The 24,970-nt window shown below is 40.4% G+C and overlaps 1 protein-coding gene across 4 annotated transcripts in view; it reads right to left on the minus strand.

Annotated features, from left to right (window-relative positions):
* LOC139812680 (E3 ubiquitin-protein ligase RNF220) overlaps nt 1–24,970 on the minus strand; it is a 173,968-nt gene that overhangs the window by 130,583 nt on the left and 18,415 nt on the right. For 3 of the 4 annotated variants that reach the window (XM_071777737.1, XM_071777712.1, XM_071777719.1), the window contains one exon: nt 981–1,118. The exons of the other annotated variant lie outside the window; for it this stretch is intronic. In XM_071777737.1, coding sequence (XP_071633838.1) covers nt 981–1,118 — 138 coding nt within the window. The remainder of the gene's footprint in view (nt 1–980; nt 1,119–24,970) is intronic. 4 annotated transcript variants of the gene reach the window in all.

Here is a 24,970-nt window from a genome sequence, read left to right on the forward strand (position 1 = left end):
TTTACAGCAAAACCTCTAGGACGCAAAGGATTAATATATATGAAATATATAATAATAATAATAAATCGCAATTTATACAGGCATAAACGCGTAAATTATATCACTGATCAATTTTTACCATTTTTAACTGAAAGATATATCTAGTAACTTGGAGAGATATTTTTTATCTTAGGACGTTCTATTTTAATTAATACACTGCAAGATACGCTATTAGAGTCATATGCGCGATGACTCAAGACATCCTCTATAGTAACTACAAATAAAGTAATGTTAATTTAATCAAAATAATTCAGTTGAAATAACCTCATAAATTTTAATGATTGTGATGAAACGGACTAAATTGCAATCAATATAATTAAATTAAAATCACTCTTACCAAAATTGCTTCGATCAAATTACCTGTTATTATTATTTTTTCATTACGCGATTCGCCGAAAATTACCGATGCAACTAGACGCTATTTAACGAAAATTAATTATGCATTTCGGATCTGATTATCGGTGCAGAGCAGGTCGTTCTTCACGTTAATTATGCTTTCATTCGTCCGTCCTTGCTCGGGGAATATTTGACCACGGTATAAGTCGAAAATAAGTTTTCATTTCGAACGAATTCGCAGTCGCGCGCTGATTCTTCCTCATTTGCGTTTAAACGAGATGAAGCAGTCACGCACAATTTATGTGCCTGCGTAACGTTCTTAATCTGACACATAATCTCGTGTATTTTTCGCACGAAGAGACGCGCGATTTAATTACACGGCTAGCTGCACTCGCGTATAAAAGTCATTCTCATTAACCCTTTCGGTTCTTGTGCCAATTTTCTTGGTAAATCTTGTTTTGTCATTGGTGTACATTTCTTTTTCCGGGATTATAATACGAATGAAACAAAAGTTTCGCGGGAAAAGAATTCACCGAACGGATGCAAACACGAAAGGGTCAAAGGTACACGACTGCCGCGGCAATGAAGATGGCTGGTGGGCCTACCTTGGTCGAATACAAGGCAGCGGGTGGTCTTGGCAGCGAGTCCCGGGGGCAGAGCGAACCTGTAGGCCGGGCCCGGCGACAGCCCCAGCCCCAGACCGAGCGCCTCCGCGCCGCATCGGCCCCCGAACACAGGCCCCACTAGAATCACCCATATAACAGTGGTCATCAGTCATCGTCATCATCAGATAAGCAGACACAAAATTATCATCAATTATATTAAGAGTTTGTCATGCACGGCGGAAGGCACCCGACGACACTTTCAGGCTGCTGCGGACACCGCGATTGGCGATGGAACAAATCGAAAGCCTTTTGTCGAAGCCTGAAAATCCCGAGAAGTCCTTCGCTCGAATATAATCATGTTCGATTAGTGGAGTCTTTAATGAGTATTATCAATATATTCGATAGATGTTTAAAGTACCAAAATGTATGATTAAATTAATATTATTTGTTATGCTGACATGGCTTAGTAATCAACATTAATAATTATCAACAAACAATAAGACTAACATAGAAGAAGTCGTGCAATGTAGGGTTGAAAAAACGAGTATAGGTATATTAAAATTTCAAAGAAAATAAAAAAGAATTAGAAAACACAATTGTTATAAGAATCATTTCGCACTTGCGTCGAGACGGTTTTAGCAAAAAATGTTACCACATCGTGCATTAGTCTGCAAATACGATTAGTCATCTTCCAAACCGGAGGATAATAATTAAACCTTCACAAAATTGCTGATTCTGATTCATCAATTAATATTTACAATAATTCTCCGTCCAAACGTAGTATTCATTATATTTTTTTATTTGATGCTATGTTCTCGGCATTTACAGTTTTTCAATTATCAGTCGCTAAGATTTGCGAAAGGTTCATAAAGCTTGCCGCTCGCTCGATTCAATTACGCGTCGTGCTTGTGCGACTCGTAGATCCCTAAATATACGTAGCGAATTAGCGAGCAGGATCAAAAGGTGGAGCACCAATATGCCCTCAAAGGCCCTCGTCGTTTTGCCTCCCGGTGGCTTTATTATGATCCCATATAGATATTACGCGTTGTCATTACAAGATAAGTTCCCAAAGGAGTTTATTGCTTTTTAGTATACATTCAGCACGTGCCGGACCGTCGGCCGTCGACAACCCCCTTTAACTCCTCGTTGCGATCACCTACATTCCTGTCCCTCCTTCTCCGCCCCCATCGAAATTCATATCCGGATAAATTGACGTTTCAAAATGTCAGATAATAAAAATTTCATTGGATTTTAATTTCGAATCTATTCCGAAATTGAAAATAGAATTTCTGACCACGGAAATTACAAAAGGGAAGAGATTTATAAAGAAAAAAATTGTGATTATAAGAATGCTGCAGTAAAAAGATTATTTTCGATTTAAATTAAACAACTTCTATATACTAGCTAACATTTATAGAAAATCTATTCGCATAAATACACTCTTAAGCATGTATGGCCAAAAATTGGAGGTACGCGTTGAAATAAAAACCCTACGTAATTACGAGGGACATAAGTACCCTCAAAAATAGAAGGGAAGATGGTACCTCGGAGTCAGGAAGTACGTTATGCGGTACAAATGTATACTGGATGATTGGAGATACATCTTTTCTTGTTCCAGTATTTTCAAGAATTAGCTAAATTTTTTGTTGTCATATTATTTTGTTTACATATTAAATGCAATCTGAATGTCTAAATATATTCCCAGTGTATTTTTTTATGTTCAGTTAAAATTTCTGAATATTTTGGCATTTTATAATCAACTATATTATGTTTTAAAAACATAAATAGTGTGTACGAGGTACATATGTACGAGATACATATGTACGTACGAGGTACGTATGTACGGGGTATATACGGGAAGCCCCCTAAAAAACTGTACCTCCTAAAAAATTGTACCGTGAATTTATAAGTGCGGTACCTCCTCCTTTATCAGTACCTCGTGCTACTGTACCGGGAAAAGTATCTCCTAGCAGCATGTAACTCGAAATGTCATTTCCATTTAGAAATTAGTACCTCGAATTTGGAGATACTACGCGGTACATGCTTAAGAGTGTAGTAAGCGAAAGAGAAAATATTTCAGAAGAAACAAGTAAGGACATTAAAAAATTCGTTCACCATTATTTTTAATTTATGGCTAACTTGAGCAAAAAACTTTTCTTAGTCTTTCAAGAGAGTGAGCTAAGAAGTGGCTTCCACACAGGTTCTATTCGAATCTCGCGAGAGGGAGAAGGAAAAACGGCGCACAATACCCGGGCCATAATCTAAATTCATGTCTGACGGGATCCCGGGGCGGATAAGTACATCGAGCATAATGGCGGCGACTTAACATAACATTTTTAAATTGCGCCTTTGAGATGCAGAACGTTGGCCCACTGTACGCGCGGAGGTGGATCCCTTCTCTCTTTCTCGTTCACTTTTGGCCTTCTTGCCTCAGTAGCTTACACGCTGATTAAGACACCCGATACAATTAGGCGGCGAAAAGAACCTCAAAAGACGCGCGTGAGGGGAAGCCGCCAACCTTTGCGTGCCCACGAACGTAAAGAAGTGTAACGGGTGTTCACGGACAATTCATTACCATCTTATTAGGCAGTGTAGAAAAAATAGTACAAATATATATTTCCTTTCCTCACATTTGTCTCAAAATTAATTTTACACTGAATATGCTATCGCTGTTTTCTTAATTTAAAATAAATAAAGGTCAAAGAAGTTACTTTTTTAGTTAGCTTTTTAAAAGTTTACAGCTTTTTTTGTATATCAAATCTTTCTTAAACAAATCCCTTTTTGAAAGTAGATTTAACTTTCGATATTATACGCGATATGTACGAATTACGCTGTTGATGGTTATATCGAAAGATACGCCAAAACGTTTATACCGCGCGTTCAGTCGAGCTCGTCAAATAAACGAACGACGAGCAGCTGCGGGTTTCTACGTCATGAACGATGACGGACCAACGAGTACCACCTCGAAAAAGGTGACGCGCGTCATTCCACGCCGATCGATCGTCATTCGGTTGCGCGTTTGCGAAATGATCGCGCTCGATGATCCGCATTGACGGCCGAAAAACTTCCACGCACGTCGAGCACGATGCAGCCATGATCGAGTATTATCCGTCGCGTTCACGTCGCTTTCGAAAATCATGTAATTTCGACGAGTTCATAATGGAAGTCTTGCGAACGAATGATTGGAAAATGGTGAAAATTTATGAACTACCGTACAATTGCAGTTGACGAGTAAATCGAAAAATATACCATAGAAAATGAAGAAGAAGTAAAGAAAAAACGTAACGTTTTCGAGAAATTTTATATTTGCTTGAAAAATAACATTCCTTATCGTCGATCTTTTATATTTTACTTCCTTAATCTTTGTAACTAGCACATTTCAAATGACACTAAGGCCCAGTTCAACAGTGGCCAGTTAGCTTAACTAGTATATATATATATATGTAGGTCCAGAAGTATGTTCCGGGACTTTTATTTTTTACATCGGTATATTCCAGGACATTGGCAGTTTCCAGGACTGTCCTGGAAAAAATTCATGTCCTACGGCACGTTTCGGGACAATTTTTTGAATCTGATTACATATATATGCGTTATATTCCAGGACTGTACATTTCAAAAAATGTAAAACAGTCCCGGAACATACCTCTAGACCTATATTATATATATATATATATATATATATATATATATATATATAGTTAACTCTCACTCTCTGTCTCTTTTTAACTCAAAGGTTAGATAGAGACGGAGAGTGAGAGTTAACTACTAGTTAAGCTAACTGGCCACTGTTGAACTGGGCCTAAAAAGATATTAACGCAACAATAATATTAATTATACTGCACGTTTCTGAAAAATACGGAGAAAGCATGGAAAGCTTTACGAAACGGACACCCCGTAGGCGAAATCAGGTGTCAGGCGCGACGAATCGGCTCGTTTAAGCCGCGCGAGTCAAGTCGGCAGTGAAAGCCGCGGGACTTTGTTAACGTTAATCCTCGTGCGGGACTACCGTGCATGCTCGGCTTCACAGCCGAAAGGTTCGTCTCGCCAATTACAAGCTTGGAAATCGTCATCTCGAAGATAATCGGGAATCAGCATCACCCGTCGCGTACAACACGCCATTAGCGTCCTCGCTTACGACTCGGCGAACGTCTTATTCGCTCGTTACGAGATCGCGTGATTCTTTCAAGCACTTTATCGATGAAATATTATTAACCGACTCGGTAGAATTCTTGGACGTGTCGTAAACGTTTGTAAAGTGAAATGTTTGTAAAAGCATATATAGCTTCTCAGCACAACACTGTTAAAGGATAAAATTTTATCCTTTAATATTAAACCAATACCTTTAAATAATGTTTTATTATTTTTAATTAACACGTGTTTCAAAATTTATTATTGTTTATAACAACTTGTTATATTTTGAGAGGAGCAGTGGCAACCTGTAAGAATGGTTAAAAATGACTCAAATTAAATATAATTTGATATTACATGAATTTAACAGTGAATTACTGACAAAATACTTCAAGAGACAAGCAATGACAAATACCTACTTAATCATCTTATAATAAAAGCAAATTTTTGTTTTTCGTATACGCTGTAATAAATAATACCTCGAAATTATGAAACTCGACATATTCGGGATCTCGCGACTTTGTCGTAACTTCAAGATCTGATTTCCGAAGCGGTCCCGGAGTGCGTTCAGTGCGCATGTAACATCCGCTATACGTTTGTGGCAGCGCGCAACTGAATATGGTTACGCATCGTGGTCAAGCTTGACCGGAGCCTGACTCCAAGTGTCTCTACCTGTCTACCTGGTGGATCGACGTCGATCGGAGGCAACGCGCATGAATGAAGGAGCGAGGACGCGGACGACTGCCGTACATGGCACAGAGACCGGCGACGACAAGCCCGGGAGCCGTGCGATCACCGACGAATCGACATCGTCGCAGCTGACAGCTCGATCCCTGCGATCTTAATCTGGCCGCTCGCAAGAAGAGAGAGAGAGAGAGAGAGAGAGAGAGAGAGAGAGAGAGAGAGAGAGAGAGAGAGAGAGAGAGAGAGAGAGAGAGAGAGAGACGAGAGAGAGAGAGAGAGAGAGAGAGAGAGAGAGAGAGAGAGAGAGAGAGAGAGAGAGAGAGAGAGAGCCGGCTGGAGGAGGGCCGGCCGGGGTAAAAAATCGCAGAGCACCACGGCGATCTCGGGCGAAGCGGAATCCGTCTGTCGGTCGGCCGACCGGATCAAGACACCCTGAATAATTCATCGCCGGGATCGAGCGCGCGGGGTCCGACAACAGGCAACGTCCCTGCGTGTTTGCGCTGCGCGTATTCGAGAGTGCGCGCTTCTGCCCTTTTCCCTCAACGCGACACGAAGCGACGGCGAGAGCAAATTTACACGCTGTATTTTTGATGATTGTATCCTGAATAAAGAAAGAGAGAAGCAAATAAACTATATATACATATATATATTAAGTTTTTTCCGCGCAAAGACAAAAATAATCATTCATAAGAAATAAATGGAAGAAACTAACAATAAGTCAATTTAATATACTCGTTTATTTTAACGATCATTCGAGGCAAAATATGCAATTAGCATTTATCTCTGCGCTAGTTAATCGAGATCAGGCTTTATACGTTGTATAATAGAAACTCATCTCGAGATGCATAAAAGCACGCGGCTGTCCCGTGCGCGCTAGCAAGTTGGTTGCGAAAAGAGGAAAATGAGAAGGGTAAGAAGAGCGAGAAGACTCGAGACTGAAACGGGAGAGAGTGGATTGGGTTGCAGCGAGTTAACCGGCTCAGTACTCGGCGTGAGATCCTGTTAGACAACGATGTCAAACTGACGATACGACGCACGAGACGCGAGACGAGTTGGGAGAACCGAAGGAGAACCACAAGAAGGAAGAAAGCAAACTCCTCCGAAGTAATAGCGATTATTAAAGTCAGTCTTAGGGAATATGACGATATAATTTCAGATCGTGTGATCCTACGCAAACTTGTTAAATCTTACTAATTGACCTGCATTATACTAAAAATTATTTAATAATAAGAGAAATAGGACCGTTACGATATACAATCAAATTAGAATCGATCCAAGCTTAGATCTTTGACAGCCTTATATTAGTTTCTGTGTGTATATATATATATATATATATATATATATACACACACATTTTTTCAACTTATTTAACTGCGCCGATTATTTGTCGGACTTAAAACACAGTTATTGTTGGAATTAAAACCCTTCTCTCCCTGGAATTAAATCGAATCGATTTAATTATCTAAAAACTGTAAAGAACTTATTGCGAAAAATAAAAATTATTTGTGCAATATTAACTCAGCTTTCAAACACAAAGAATCAACAAGAAATATGATTCTTCTAATTTCTTTAAATACCTACATGATGACATAAAACAATTTAGAGTTTTGTATGAAATTATATGTTAGATTCCAAACCTCGCGTGCTAATTTAACTTTTAATAATATTATTTAATATCAATATTAAACGAAAAATTATATCGTAATAAATAATTAAATCCTTTTCAAGATTCGATTATAATAAATTATGTTAGCAAATTATCCAGCAATACGTATGGCCATTATACTTTCCGTAAAAATAAAATTTGCAGTTGAAAAACAAAGAAGAGAGACGAAGAGAGCAAACGGAAAGATGGAGACGGCATGGCAGGGAGCCACCGCGCGATAATCGACATCGATTTCCAACGTAGCAGCCGGCGTGTATCGATTGTGGAAAGACTAATGGCTAACGCGGTTAACCGTATTATCCCACAGCGGAAGTCCACCGATTGAAACGGGAACATAAATAGCGGCGAGTCTCGAATCGTCCAATTCGATATTAGTTTAATAATCGACGGGATAGTCGATATTCTAAATAACTCGATCTGCGGGAGTGTCATAGATAATATAAATAAATTCATCGCGCGAATGTGTGTGAAAGAGAAAGAGAACGAAAAATGTGTAATGAAAAATAAATCATATCAGACAGCTGTGAATTTTATCATTTCATCATATCCTCTCTTAGAATATACGTTGAAAATAACGTGAATGTGCAATGTAGATATATTGCACAAGAGATTTTGTAATGCAATATCCTCGATATTAGGTTCTATTTTTGATAGTGTAAATGATATAAATTAATTAGTGCTACGTGAAAGTATTAATTTCTTATTAATAGATCCAATTATATGATTTTGTCGCTCGATAATTCAATGCAAATTTCCGACGGAAACTATAAATGCTGCGAGAATGATTTATAAGACAATGTTTTTCTTATCCCCCTACGTCCTCGAGGATGTGCAACCGCGGGCGATTCTCCGAGAACTCATCTCGATAGTCTTTATTAATTTTACAACTTTCCGTAAAGCGAACGGGCTGCGCGGCCGGATCTGATGTAGTCGGTCCGCATAGTTCACCGCGACGTCGGTCTTCTTCCTCCTTGCTCTCGCCACGTCTGGTCAGCGAAGTTTATGCCGCTCTTTTCGGGGAAGATTCTCAGGATTTTTCGTTCTCCCGCACGTTCAGGGGCCGGGGTCGTCAATCGAGCAAGTGCCGGAGAGACGACGTATACGAAGTTTCTCAGGGCGTTCAAGTTTCACGGTGGTTGATATTTCATACAGAGTGGGTAACGGTGTACCCCCGTCGTCCACCACCGTACAGCGTCACCTATATAACGCTTTCCCCTGGTTATTACGCTCCCGACCTATATATACACCCCATTGAGTAAAGTGCGGTTTAGCATCCGGCTTGCGCGACACGTGGGGCTTCCCTCTCGCTATCTCAGCATCATCTCAGAAGACCCCGAACGAGACACTCGACGTGCAAATTTTGCGGCGCGGTGCATAAAAACAGGTCGGTCCTTGCAGAGTGAACTTCAAGTTTAAACAGTAAGTTACCACAGCTATCCAAGAGTCCAGGACATCAGGATCTCAAAATAGTAAAATCCCAAGATCTCAAAATTATTGGCCAAGAAGATTGCGAGACTCGAGAATTGACGTTTTGTTCGAATCTGAAGATGACTGACGTCATCTGCAGAAATGGATGCAAAATAAGCGGGCGGGTTCGCGCGGGGATAAGAATCGCGAGAACGCGGTTCACGCGGCGCGCGCGCCGTATCCATTTATTTAATTAACATCGGATTTTTGCGCGTGTCCGGGGGTTCTCACGGTGAGAGACAATAAGGACATTCATTCGTGTCTCCGTACACCGTGTCCGCCGGGGACACAGCGGTTTCTCTTAAGTCTTAATCGTTCGGCACGGAATGCGCGTTTAATGCAAAGGAGGACACAGCTCGCCTGTGTTTCACTTCGCCTGTATTTTCTGCTCCTGTCGCGCCGACACCGCGTCGGTTCTGTTTTACGATCTGTCCTCTCGACTCCCCGCGAGAAGGTTCTTCAAGATCCCGGTGATCTAGCGACTTCCCCCGGCTGACGCTAATAGCGCCCGTGTTTCGCGCGATCTCTTGATCTCATTAGGCTTTACGCGGTCGTTGGCGAGCTCGGACGCTACCTTAAATTTTAATTATATTCCATTAGCAGCTATACATTCGTAATGCAAAATATAATAGAGATTGTAGAATGTTGATAATCCATAAATGTCGACAATTTTTGTATAAAATAGAAATATATTTATTATATGTAGTCACATAAAAACTATATTTTATTATTAAATCGTCATATACAATATTTTTTAGATATTAAAATATTCTATCCTATAGAATGGATTATAATAATTCTCGTTGCATGTATGGCGAATTTTATGAAGTGTCATACGTATCATTGGCGATATGTAGTAACATGTAAAAGCAAGTTGTTTAATTCTGTACTCAATGTTGGACACTATAACGGACAAATCGATAAAAACCAGTATGAAAATTTAATATTCAGAGTACGTCTGTGTATCGCAAAATTGTACGATAAACAGTCAAAAGCGATATTTCGCAACAAGGACAATTGCTTTGGAATTTAAAAAGAAAATCGATACCAGTACGACGCGAGTGAGAAAAAAGAAGCAAATAACGCTGCTGCGTGGCACGTATGACTCGTGAGATTGAATCTGCAAGCGACGAGATCGGGTAATCGGAGAAGAGAAGCCATATTAAGAATGTATACAGATTATCTCTCCACCGTATTAAAATTCTGCTATCGATATTCGGTTATGCATTAAGAACCGCAAGAGTGATTGCCAATAATTCGAATTTTTGATATTGATGTAACGTAATACGAAAAAATAAATAATCATCGAGAGAATTTGTTTGTTATAAAACAAATTTATTTGTTCTAATAACAGCTATCTAATATTCGATATCTAAACTTAACAGCCAACATTCAATCGTGCAAAATTTAATGTTGCATTGATTTTCTTAACATTTTCTCGCATAAGAAATTTCGCAACACTCTCTTTATACGGTCGTAAAATAAATGCGATACAAAATATTATAGATAAAGATTACCAAAAATCTATTTATAGGAGGTAATCGGCTAATCAAACGAAAGGTTACGCGCGAAATTATACGAGGCAGATTTTATTTCTCGGCAAACTGGTATAAGCTCGGTCAGGGGATGGGACAAAACTCCACGGGACAGAAAGGAACGGGGAACGCGAACGCGACGAAGAGGGTGAAACGGCCTATCGGAATTATTCCGACCAGTCATCGGGACTTATGCCGCTTATGGGATTACACCGGCATTAGCTTGGTGGAGCTTGTTCTCCACCGTTCTGTACGAGATCTGCGATAAAGCTGGGTTACAAGCAGCATTCTAGCGAGTCGGCCTCGGAAACTTCGCAACTATTTAGAGATCTGTTCGGTAATAATACGTTTACGTTCCCCTTTCCCCGCCCCCCAGAACTCGGTGTGAACGCGCGTTTACATATGCAAACGTTTCCACGTCCTAAATGTCTAGATTTCTCAATTTTTAACATTTCAACCGTTTGCAATTTTAAGAGATTACACTATAAAAAGATTTAATATTAAAATAATATAATATTAAAGTAGATTATAGTTCTTTAATTCGATCTTTTAAAGATGTGACAAAAATTGTGCAAATGGGCGAGACAAGATGTCCTCTCATCGAGGTACCTTTAATTTGCTCCAAGACATGCACAGGCAAAAGAGGCGTACGCATCGAGTAAATTTACCGAACCAATTTGAAGGAAGGCTGATCTGAAGAATCTATGGGGATAGAAGAGCAAAGATAGGACACACTAGAACGGGAAAGAGAAGATGAGAGAAGAAGAGGTGAAGAAGAGGAGACTACTTAAAATCTCGGCGTTTGAGACGTATAAGGAGGAATTTTTTCGACGAGCATTCCGCTCCTTTAGGATCTCCGTCCGTTAGACACTTGGCTGAGCGCGCGCGCGCGCACGCACGTATCCTTCTTTGCCCTCTTGAATAAGGGCGGCTGACTGCCAGGGGATGCGCGCGGATCTTTTCCCTGTAATTAATTTAAGAGGGTTCGCTCGAGCTACTCCGACTCCCGTGGCGTCTCGCGGATCACCGAGAAGACGAGGAGGGCTCCTCGTTTCTCCTTGCTCCCGTTCTCCTCCTTCTTAACGCCAGTTTTTCGCCCTTGCACACGCTTTTCCGCTCGATGAGGATCAATTCTCGTCGTTCGCGGAAAAGAAATAATTTTCCGTTAACTATTACTATAAAAATATAGTAATAAAAAAATAATTATCTCACGATATTATTGCAGCTTGTTTCGAATAAGTTTAAACGTTATAATGCTGTCTGAGAACTGTCGCGAGAGAGTCTCAGTATCTTCTTAAATCACATAGATTTCCGTGACTAAAAGAAGCTTCAAACTCTCCAATTATTTAATCTCAACGTCTTCGTTCTGGATCTATATCTATGAAAATGACAAAAATAGTTTCAGAATTCCACGCGTTAAGTCTACTATGTTAACAATCTACGAACAATAAGACTAGCAAGGTTTGCGCGTGACAAAAATGGGATAAGAGTTAAAGTCAGATTTATGTCTCTAATCGCTCATTATAATACAGAGCTCTCGCGTGCGATCTAACAGCGTCCTCGAGGTTGTAAATCCAGGAGTACAGTATAGTGTCCGCGAGTCCTTCTCGGCCCGGGTGTAAAACGGGTGCTAAGCCTTGTGTGTCGCCGGGCACAGGGTGCGAGAAACGAGAAGAGAAAAAAAAAGAGGAGAGAAGGAAAAGAGGGAAGAGTTGAATGTCGTAGACGGAGAAGAATCGGGATGCCGAGGTGCTACTACTTCAAGGAACAAGGCCAGGAGAGAGGGAGGATAGGGGGGCGCGCGTGGTAATCCAAGATTTATCTCGCAGTCTGTGACACCGGGACTGCTACTTCTATTGCTTCAAGGGCTACCGGATCTCTCTCCGCTTTCGCGGGCTGGAAACGATTCGCGCGGGCGAAGCAAAAGAAAGACTTCCAGCTTGATTGCCTGTGTGAATCGTTAAAATGCAACGCGTTTTTCAATACACATATTGAATATACCAGAAGAGGTCGAGCATCTTTATTTGTATATTTCTCTCATTTTATTTGCAATGATTTGAATTATCGAATAATATTGGCTCTGATCAGGGAGGGTTCGATAAGAGCGAAACGAGATACATAACAGTAATCGATGATTAAATATTGTGTGGAATGATTAAGAAAATTATCTTTCTCACGATTATTATACTTTCACGGAGATATTTTTAAAATAACTATCATGTTTTCATAAAAATTTCAGCTCATAGTTTGCATTCGTGATTTAGAAGGCGGGAAGTCGCGGAGTCGTGAGAACGTCCCGCAATTACACCACGTCGGTACATACATCCTCGGCATTATAATCTTCTGCACGGAGGTGAAGAAGCGAGAAGAGAGGCGGACGAGCGGTCCGGTCGTGATAAATCGTCGCGGCCAATGGTAGCCGGCCGATCTTCTCGATTAAAGTAAAATATATGGCAGCTTTAATTACGAAGAGATTTCGGAACGCGACTCCGTTCGGTCTCTCGCGCGAGAAAGCAAGATGGAAAGAAGAAAGAGAGATAGGAGAGAGAGAGAGAGAGAGAAATGGAGAGGAGGGAGGAAGTGAGATCAAGTATCGAGGCAGAGAAGAAGAGGGGTTGGAGAAGGGGGCGACCTTTGAGATGCATTATTCATGGGGTGTGAGAAGATACGATATGATCCAATATGTGGCCCGCCCATACCTACTAACCGCCGACGAAACCTGCGAGAGAGAAAGAGAGAGAAAGAGAAAAGGAAAGGAAAGAGAGAGACAGAACCCTCTAAGCTGCTGAAAATTGGTCCTCGAATTTTCGCGTAATTTAGAATACAAGGGATGCCGCCTCGCTAGTTTCCCTCGTAGACTCGCGGCTGCGAGTCGGTCGGAGCAACGTGTAATCGCGCCTATGTTATCGAATTTGCCGTTTCCCCCGTCCGCGTCTACCGTCGTCCATATGGGCTTCGCGAGTTCTGAATATTTAAAGAGATGCGCGACTCGTGCGGTTCTTAAGAAGATGCAAATATACGACCGAGAAGCTCGTTGCGCGAAGCAAAAACGAAGTATCAGGTAAGAAATAAGGTAATCAATGGAATCAGAGGCAATTTAAGATATACTATTGGTATTTTAATCGACACAATTGCAAAATTTTTGCAGAAAAACTAGAATAGTTTTATATTACATAAAAGAAATACACAATCTCCAATAAAATTTAAAGCATAATAAAAAGTAATAATAATAGAAGAGAGGAATTTAAAAAGGTTTCTTAAAAATTATTACAAACATTTTAATGCCAAATTATCAATTTGCTGAGCTTGTTGCTCTCGTTCCATGCAGAAATGTAAGAGACACTATCTGATCGTGAATATAAATATTATCAATCGACTCTCTCTTTCTAATTTTTTTTACAAGTCTTTGATTTAAATAAAGTTTAAGTTTTCGCAAATCGCTCAAAGAGAATTCTGACTGAGAAAACGATCTAGAGTTCACGTGGAAAACTTATGAGATTGATACTTCGAAAATGATTGAGGGAACGTGAAGAGATTCTTGGCAAAAGTGAAAGGCGTAAAACGCCGAGAGTGGATGCTCAAATGGTTTAGCATTCGCATCTCTACGCGCCCCTACGCACCCTTTACGTTACGCAAACGGATGCTCGAGAGTCCCGAGCTCTTTCGGCACGCACGCCTATCTTAACGATACAACGTTGCAAGGATAAAGTCACATTTACAACGATCGAGAAAATTCTCGAGACGTGTGATGTCACGATGTTTGAAAGAAATATCGTAATCTCAAAGAAAGTAAGATGTATTTTTAATCAATGAATACATTATTTGCAATATGGAGATTAAATGTGAGTTGCACAACATTCCATTGTTCACACGTATTACATTTTTAGACTATACAAAATTAAGATTCTTCTTCAGGGAAGGAGATGTTCTCCGACTTTTCGCAGCAAACGTGGGAACCACGAACACGGGAACATTACTATTATCCTCGTACGCCGGAATGGGCCTCCGCGATCAAGCGAATCGCGATGTGAGCACAACTTAAGACCGTACCATCGCCGCATTGCCGCGTGTGTTGCAGTTGCAGGCCGCACGAGCGGTCGACGCGGCGCGATGTATTAACACACAATGAGATAGTTTTGTTCCATCGCTCCGAACGCGGGACCGCGCTTGTTCGCTCCGATGTCGGCAGCCACGTTCCATACCACGTATACCTGATGCACCGGGTGTCCCGATAATTCGCTACGAAAAAAGCGTCGCTGCAGAGAGAAAGAGCGTGCGTGCTCGTTACTTGTCGACGAATTATACGCGCCGCGTATATGCGATCATGTTTACGAAAGAGGCATACAGACGTATGTACAATCGCGGTTAACAATACAAGTCGGCTCTCTTCTCCTTTGGGTAAGCGGAAAATATCGATCGCAAGACGATTAGATTGCTGTAAAATTGCACGTGTGACAAATGTACTCGCGTTAAAATGAAATATACGTTCAAAATATCTCTAAAATTTTCTAGATAGAATCGGCAATTCCAAAAACGCATTTGTCGTATATTAATCCTTTCGTTCGCAAGTCCTATTGATAGACGAGAAACAGCTGAACACCCAGCACATATACACTACTCGAATGATTTTTAATTGCTATTCCTTGGTTTACGTTTAATAAAGTGTTTTCTTCCAATCGTTTTCTTTCTTTTAAATTTTATACGCTAAACTATAAAAATCTTAATCATTGATGTAATTAGTATATATAACGCGCGTAAATGTTAATAAAATAGAATATATAAAAGAAACAGAACAACAAAACTGGTCGCTTTCCGATGACTGTTATACAATGCAAAATTCTTTATATACTATATAATTTTGCGCTTATTCTCAGAGGGAAAATGGCTGCAACTCTGGCGAGCTACATCAAACGCATTGACGCGAATTATATACGCGAAGTCAAGCGCGGCGTATAAAAATGCGGAGCGGGGCAAACACGGTGCGTGTTGCTGTGTGCGTTGCGCCAAACTGTAAACTCCCGACGTTAACTCACGCACTAATGACTCGCTATAGAGTCCGAATCCCAAACGAGTGAATTAAATGAAATCGCAGTTCCGCTGCGACGGCGGTCGTAAAAAAAAAAATCATCATCCTGCGCAATCCGCAGAACCGGCGCGGGAAAAATTAAAAACTGCCGGCTGCCCGCGCGCTTATATTTAAATCGAATTATCAACTCCGCCGGTTTTTAACGGTCGCCGACGCTATGCGCGCCGGCCGTTTCCGCGATAGTTTATTCGCTAAACCGAGCGACGAGATCGTTAGTCGCCGGTTTTGTAACCGTTGATTCGACTGCTACAAAGAAACCGGACTGCTGACTGCTAAATGGCCGCCCCGAGAATATTAACCGGAGATCACCGATCGAAGCCGGCCACCAGGCAGATAATCAGCAGATGGAATACGGTGTCGATCTGCGACGTTAATGCTTTATATTACCGACGTATACCGCTAATTGGAGGCAACCTCACCATCGAGCTCTCGTCATTCGAAGTCTCAATGCTAACGTATTTAATTATAATTAAAAGCCGGTACAAACGATTAGCGCAAATAGCGATTTCCGAATCGCCGAACAAAGTAGCAGCCGTCGCCTCTTCATGCTGGTAGCAGCTTTAAGAGACTAACACGGCCTACGTTCTCGATATGCAGAAAAGAGTACATTGCATGGATTTGATTAATCCTTTTAAATTTACAGACAAGCTCGATTTAAATCTTCTATATTTAATCATAATAAAAATTATACATTAATTTTTTTCTACATTTATTATGTTATTCCCCAAAAATTTTGTTAAAAACCATATACACATATAATTACAATAACATATATTAAATTTATACTTATTATTATTACCAAATCATTCAACGTTGTAGAATAATGCAACATTAAAATTTACAATAAAATTTCGGCACATAACTATTACAAATATTGTAAAATAGAAATCAGAGACAACTGTAAAAAATATTTATTAATATATTATTATTGTTTAAATTAAGAATACTGAATATTATCTCGATGTCTATTGCGATCGAAAAATTTAACATCTTGTGGATGAGTATTTCGCAGACACCGTGTCGCGTGTTGCGTGCGAGGCTCACAAAGACAGAGCCACTCGCGATTGCTCTCGTACCGGGCCATTGTGCGCGGACGCTTTGATAAATTACCGAATAATTGTCAAATGCTAGAAAACGACGAAATCGAGAGCGATTTCGGAGCAGGAACCAGCGAAGACACATGAAAAGGTATCGACCTTCTCCGTTTCATTCTGCTTCTCGTATAAGACTGGTCAACTTGTACGCCAATCTAACTGGTACGGATTATCCGACTGCCAAAAAGTTAGACAAGCAGTGTCCTAATAAAAACACAGTCGACTGTTTTTGGTAAATTTTGATTAATTAAGGAGTGCTTCATAACGTTATAAAATATTTATCTGTGTTGGTATTTTCTAATTGCCACTGCCTATAAAAGAGGGCAAGAAGAAACTTGGAAATCCATTTTATTACTTTTATGAAAAGAGAAAATTAAATTTATTATAATTTTGCGGCGATGAGAAACACGAATTATTAGAATTATTACGCACTCAAAAAAAGTTTTGCTGATGTAGATTTCTAAGTATCACAACAAAAATTTATCGCTATTTTTCGTATCTGCTAGAATGTTTTTTGCCACATATATAATTTATAGCAGCAACATTCTAGTAATATCTTCTGGAAAATGTAGGTCCCATTGCCAAATTTTAATCACTGCATTGAATGAATATGAGTTTCGATACTAAAGCTAGAACGATCTTTGTGAAAAATACAGCTGCCGATTATAACTGCAATGTGGCATCGAGATAATATAACAACACATTCTAGATGTCACAGCTAACTTATTTTTGTAACTGCAGCCATAATAATTATATAGCTTTTTAGAGTACCTATACTAAAAAGAAATTGATTATTTGCAAAAAAAGATTTCTTTTAATTTATTTTAAATTCAGAAAAATGTTTTCTTATCAAATGTTCCCAATATGCTTCTTTCAATTAAAGAAACCAAATTCGAAGAAATCTATTTTCTTGTTTACAAATAATAATTTTTTTTCAGTGTATAGTATGTAATGATAAACGAGTGTATATTTAGAAAAAGAGAGGCGCATTGGCCAACATAGCTATCTCTTTCTATTCATAAATGATGGAAAAGGTCGAATTACTATACGGCTGTATAAGCTGAGAACTTCACAAGAATACTTTTTTATTCGTAATAATTTCTCGAACACATACGCACTGAATGACTGAAATAACTGACCGGCACAGACTTGCACGCAATAACTGCGTAACAGTTGAGCGTGATATTTTTTTAAAGAATTAAACGTATTGGGCGCATTATACGAACTATGTTAGGTGTGAGGATCATATATTCATTTTGTCTCTCGCCGCTAACCTTTTCTACGTACCACAGTCAAACTTCATAACAAGTATGATTATTATACAGTGCTTTAACAAGGATAGGCGCCAAAAAAAACTTTCTTTCTAAATTTCACAAATAGTTCAGATATAAATTCTGTCTCTGTCATATAGATTGATTAAGTGTAAAACATAAGCGATATCACAGTATTTGCTAATCATTTATCTACCTAAGCTAATTTTTTGCATCCAGAAAATTTTTGCTATAGGTGTAAGATTTTTTTATGTACGTATTTCAAATTGCAATAAAAAATAGAAATAATGAAAAGCAGATCACTGAACCGTTTTATGGCTGAACTGCAGCAGCGTACACGGTTCAATGCGTACACGTGGGCGGTTGAGCAGAGTAATGTGCTAAAAGGATAAATGTCTCGTTGCTTGTAACTAAACACGCTTCTTCTTTCGATTCTCCCCACTTTCCCTTTGCCGTAACTCTAATCTGTTTTGTTCGCTCTTCCTTGCCCGAGTCGCCCTCGTATTTAAACGTCAAGTCTTTGCAGGAAGTTTGTTTGGAACCATCAGTCGTGTAACTGATGCACGATTAAAAAAAAATTGAATATCAATCTATTTATTTGTGAAAGAAATATATCACCAACCGAATAGATCATATGTTTGCAATTTAGCTACAATTATTCCTATATATTTTGATGTATTAAGACTTCACAAATAAATTAAAGATCGTTTTCTCGTATCTCACACATTTGGATCATACAATTTAAAATTTTCGATAAAATTCTTCAAGAAAAGTTTGCATTTGGCTATATAAGATGCGAGTTACCAAAACAAATGCATAGGGGAAAATGTGGGTATTTTCGATGATCGTCAAATGAAAATCGGGATTTAAAAGAAGACACGGCGGATAGGCGAGAACAAGATTCGAGACTCACAAATTCACATCACGGATAATTTATCGATTTAGGTGAACCTAGGTAGAGGGACGGAAAAAGAGCGCGGCACGGGCTCTTCATCAGCGATTTAATTCCTGTGAACGGCAACGGCTTCGAGTTTATTTATTCTTTCGCCGACTCGTGACCGGTGCCAAAACGAGGGTGAGACCGGGGACAAGATTAAAAATCCCCTAATTACTTAATCGCGTTCCACAGCCACGCTTATGTCAAAGAGAACGCCACTCGCGAGAGATACACAGTATCTTCTATCATTTTCATTACCCTCACTGCATTATCAGCAATATTCTCGGCAAAAAATTTGACAGTTTTATTGCATATTAAGCTCTCTATTCATTGTAACGCAGTAGGCTACGCATTTGTGCTATTTTTATAATATTTTTCGCAAAGTTGTGTGACTAACACGAGTAGTATTATACGCGTTATTAAAAGATTACAAGTAAAAAAATTGGGCCATGGGTTTCTCGATATTGACCGACGACTGTCAACGTAGGACATTAGCGGTACTAACGGCAACAGCAGGGCACGGTAGTACCAGGACGCCAGACAGTGACAAACCGTCTTGGCCCGCTGGTGATTTCAGTTAATTGTCGGCGCGACCATTTCTCACTCCTCGGCTTCCGCTCGACGTGGACCCGGGCGACGACGTTGTAAATATCCACGAAGGCGCCACGAGCACCAGGGCTAAAGGTGGAACGTCTTACTCCGGTAGGCTTAAGTCTCCTAGCCTTGCGCGCGTATATATAAGCCGCTTCTTCCTTTTCTCATATTCCTTTGTGAACGATCGGCGGACAGGACATCCCTCTTTCTCCTGGTACCCTTTCAACGTTGAGCTAAGTCTCGAATAATTTTTGCTGACGTAAAAGTCTTTCCGACGCGGCGCGAGATACGCTCGTGAGATAACGCATGCGGTTTACGTAAAATAATTATGTGAGTTTAAGTCCTAGAATCAAAATATCTTGTTATTCTCTTCGACTTTGATTTTTTTCGAGTTTGAATGTTTCACAGTTCGTTACTTAAGTTTTTATTTCTGTGTATTATCGAGTGATATATATTTAATGAGTTTTACCAAGTTTGTAATTAATTAAAAATTCAATTAAATTTAATTAACGAGTGATATTGAAAAACAGAAAAATTGCTATTACATCTCTGCTCTACACAGTTTACATAACATATAATTACAAAATATAAATTAAATTAAATATTATTTTATTTTGTATATCGTCAATGAACAAACAATACCGCCTATGTGACAATTGGTCAAGTTTTCAGGAGGGACAAAGAACTGTGCCAAAAGCGAAAAAACAACAATTATCTGTGCAATAAACATTCTTAAATGAACTCATTAAAACTCATCTGTAAATAATATGTATGAACATTCACGATCTTATTCTGTAAAATGATGATAAGGAACAATCAAAGCCAAAAAGTGCATTTGAAGAAAAAAGTCACAGAGGCGATATTCACAGACGATATTATTCTTCATAAGGACAAATCCGTGAGACTTCGGCGCGACATAAAGGATAAGGCAGAATAGAAATCGTAAGATTTAGATTGAGAACCATCACGTGTTATATCGCGGAGACAAAACTCGTCAATGTTTTTACGTAAAAGGGATTCGAGACGATTACTACGACAATACGTTTTCGGGTCGGGAGGGCTCTCTCGCGGCTGTCCGCACCGAGATCGCTCTGCGAGAAAAGGGGGCGAGTGGTGGGCGAGTGGCGAAGCTAGGGCTGACCGGCGAAGGGTGCGCAAACGAAGGTGGAGGGCCCACGAAAGTCGGAGTCGTTCGGGCAATCTTGTTTTGAGCTTCTAATAATACTCGACGTATCGGCTCTCGCTGGTATTTTTATGGCCCGGCCCGGATATATGGACGCGTATCCATACGTATGTGCCGCCATATATAACAGGCGGGCAAATAAAAAGGTAACAACGTAGCGGTGGACAAATAGCCCTCCAGCCCTCGAAAACTACCGATAGGCCGGCGACGCCCACGCCTTCGACAATATAATGCGACGCAGAAATGTTTTGTTCTCCCTCTCGCTTTCTCTTTGTCGTATCGCGTGCGTATGTGCGTGAGTGCATATACGCGCTGCCGAATAAGGGTGATCGAGCATAAATCAAGCTCTCCACGCGTTACCGCGATCGGATTCGCCGGATCGTTTTACCGCGCGTCGATGACTAACTAATCATTTTTACAATTCATCTCATTAACTCGTACACTGAAAGTTGTTTTCTCTTTACACACCTTGAATAATAAGTTTCCTATTTTGCTTTTGAAAGTCATGGACATCATAAGAAGAAAAAAAGAGAAAGTGTATTAATTATCAGTATATAATGCTAATATACCAAATTTGTATCCAAGTTAGAATTCTAGTTTTTACAAGCTTTTTATACATGCATGGCTTACATCAATATAAGTAATCCTACTATATGACAGTCGGGAAACTTATAAATCTTATATCGTTAGATATAAGATAACATTGTCTCTTGAAATTAAAAAAAAAAGTAACAAAAGTTAATTCTATTTTTTTCCATTATCTTCCTAAATAAATATAGCTAAGATCCTGAAAATAATAATAGAACAATGTTTACAAAAACTAATAAATCATAAGAGGCTTATATTTCCATGATATAAGCGAAAGACGTAGTCCGCTTTCATGCACGACAACGAGAGCTATAACATTATTTTACGCTTCGAGTGCAAAGCCACAGTGGTTAAAGCTTGGTTGACCGTGTCTCGTATTTAACGTGTCCGCTACGGGGGTATCTCCGAGGCACGTTCTCAGTCAGAGGCCAAAGCGAATCGGTAAGCGTTGAAACGTGTTGCGTAAAGAGGCGCGAGAGAAAGAAAAGACGGCGGCGCGCGGCTCGTAAAACAACATTTACCGAGTGTCTCGATTGGTCGACCGCAGTTATTACGAACGAATATACGTCACGCGGTCGTGCGGCGTACGGGGCTGATGGTGACAGTTCAATCCGAACTTCGGCGTTCGGCGGTTAGGAACGCAGCCCGCAAAACCGCACGCGTGATTTCTGCCGCTCTTTGCACCCCGCCGAATGACCGACCGGTCGGTCCTACTGCTCTGCTGCCGTTTGCCATCTCAACCCTTCCGCGGAATGCGCGCGGAATGCCTCCCCAGGCATTCTCCGAACTATAAAAAAACTCTCGCGCGCGTGCGTGATTTTTCTGGCGTCACTCGATCATTAAATTTATGACGCAATAAATTCATGTAATAGATCAAAAAAGCCTAATTGTAAGTGAGGCGAAAATATCAAATTCAATGCGCTTCTGCAGGATTCACGTTCTAAAAGCAAAATATAATTCCGTCAGCGCATTGTGCTAAACGGAAACGTCATTTTTAGTCTTTTTGTATTTCTAAGACATTTAGCCTTAAATTAATTTTTAATTTAAAGTGTTTATATTACAATAAAGTTGAATTAATTTTTCAATTTCAACTTCAGAGTCCACTTAAAGAATAAAGCTCTCAACTTTTGCGTAATACTTGATTAGATAACAATCTTTTCCTACTATACAAATGCAAATATATTTAACGGTCAATATTTTTACGGTCAAATTCTTTCACCGTTTCTATTAAAAGGAGAAAAAGTTACATCTCGATATTGACGTCAATATATAAATAGTATTTAGCTACTTTGATGTAAAAACCGAGCGAATTGGATGTCGCCGCATGCACTTGTATTATGCGTAAGATGACACTTTCGATATTCCACGTGCGGACTATTTGCACGAACGTGGCGGGGGCCCGAGGGCTCGAGGCCATCAGCGTCGCGATACGCTCAAATTTTCTCGCAGAGGCCATCCTCTTCTCGCGGTCGCCGGCTAAGCTCGACGCATACGTGAGCAGCCATTCGCTCCGCAGTTACACGTGAGTTGACGTTCCGAACGGGAACGTTCGGCTCGTGACAGAAATTACTAAATGCCCAGAACCGGCCGCGGTATACGGTAGGTACAAGTGTGCGCGCCGCTGGATTTATACGTGTGTATATATCGCCGCCACTCGCAAATGGGACCGCGGGGGTTGCGACGAGAGAGAAAGAGAAAGAGAAAGAGAAAGAGAGAGAGAGACGAAGAGCAGCAAAGCAGGGGGTGGCCAACGAGCGAGAGCAGGGAGAGAAGAGCAAAACGACAGTGGCGCAAGAGCCGCGGACACGGGTGAAACGAGGGTGAAGGATGAGGATACCGGCGGGGGTGGCCGCGCGCGAGCCTCGCTCGCGCATATTAATCTCCTCAACCGCACATCAGCCTCTCGCCCGAATCTCGTTCGTTCGCGCACTTCATCTCCCGGCCCGCTAAACGTGGTGGCGTGCCCCGGCCCCGGCCCCGGCACACGGCATGGCGCACCTCTACGCACTTACCGTAGGCGACGACGCCTGCGGCAAATTGGCAAACTGTACAGTTTAACCCTTCCTTCGTGTGTGACGTCCCACCTTCCCACCTCTCCTCTCCTCTCCTCCGCTCGCATTCGTCGTTGCTCGCGTCGCGATCGTCACGTAAACGAGCGCGTCCGTCGTAGGACGTGCGACGTCACAAAATCAAGCGCTGAATAAAAGTGCACTAAATACAATTTCTTTTAATGTGTTCAAACGAAGGTAGAAACTGTTTGGGATGAGAGCTTATCAAGTCTTTCATTTATTTTGTTTAGATAAGCAATAAAGTTACAGACATATTTATGCAAGACTGGAACTTGATTCAGTTCCAATTGAATAAATTGAAATTTTTATCTTATGGAATAAATAATAAGAATATGCTGCTTTTATCCGAAATACCCTTTCCTTTTTTATGAAAAGATGCGCCATGATTGGTACAAAGTAAAATAAAATTTCGATCAAATCGTACATTAATCATATATACACCGTCACCGGATTTCATCAAGCTCGAAATTCAGTCAGTTCTACTGCGAATCTAAATTAGCCCTCTTCGTTACATTCATTACGAAGTCTCGTGTTCATCGGGTTACACGAGATTGGCAGATTCTACGGTAAATTTTATCTTCTCTATATGCCACTTTTGCACCAAGTTATCTCGCAACAGAAGTTTCTCGCACGCGAAAAAAGATTGGTTATACCTAAACGCACGAGAAGTGCTCCTCGCAAGCGCGCGTTCGTTTGGAGCTCTTCTAAAAAGGATATCCTCGCGACTGCATCGCAATTACAGATTACTCGATGGGAATAAAATTGACGACGCACGTTAAATGAATCGAATTAATATGTGGAGAGCCATGTAGCAGTACGTAGAATTTAAATCAATACTTTTAATTAAAATTACAGGGAAACTCTACTCCATCCGACGGAATACGTATGCCAAATATGTTGCATTAGCACCGAATTTCATTAAATTATGTTAAAGCCCAGTCGAATCCGCCGTGAATCATAAATTGAAATTAACGTCTTTGATTAAAATTATTTCGAGCTTGTACGTTCCATTGTTTCGCGCAAATGTAACCGAATGCACAGAATTCACCTGTAATATAGTTAAACCTATTGTATGTTTACTTGAGCATATTTGTATTTAAATATGTATATACTCGCAAGATATCGGTTGCCTTCGCGTGTATACGTGACGCTCTGTCCGCCATACATTAATTTTCTAATTGTGGAAATGCTGTGAACAACGCTAGTATCATTATCCACCGTATTTTCGATAATTAAAAAAATAGTATATCTATATGATGGATGACGGTAATAACCATCAATAATAAATTAAAAAAAACACAGTTGTAGAAGATTATTTTGCATAATAATAATCTCAAAATAGGGAAATATTTCATGAATCGAGAATTAAACACAATGACGCACGGTTTTGGCGGACTGCGTCATAATCCCGACGCCAACGGTCTCGGCGACGTCGACGCCAACGTCGGCTGCATCCGGCCGTCGTTGTTGGATATAAACGAGTTCGTATACAGTATAGGAAGCTCCTCCCTCACCACGCCCAGGGCTTCGCAAGGAGTCTCGTCCTCCCACGTTGCGGAGGAGGATACCTCTCTTTCCCTCTTCCTCTTTAACTCTACACTTCCTCTCTCTCTTCCTGCCTCTTTCTCTCTCTCTTACCCGGCCTTCGGTTTCTGGTCTAGGAGGCGGAGCTTCTATTTCTAGCAGCG

Source organism: Temnothorax longispinosus, chromosome 1 (assembly GCF_030848805.1).
Source record: "Temnothorax longispinosus isolate EJ_2023e chromosome 1, Tlon_JGU_v1, whole genome shotgun sequence".
NCBI classification, from domain to species: domain Eukaryota; kingdom Metazoa; phylum Arthropoda; class Insecta; order Hymenoptera; family Formicidae; genus Temnothorax; species Temnothorax longispinosus.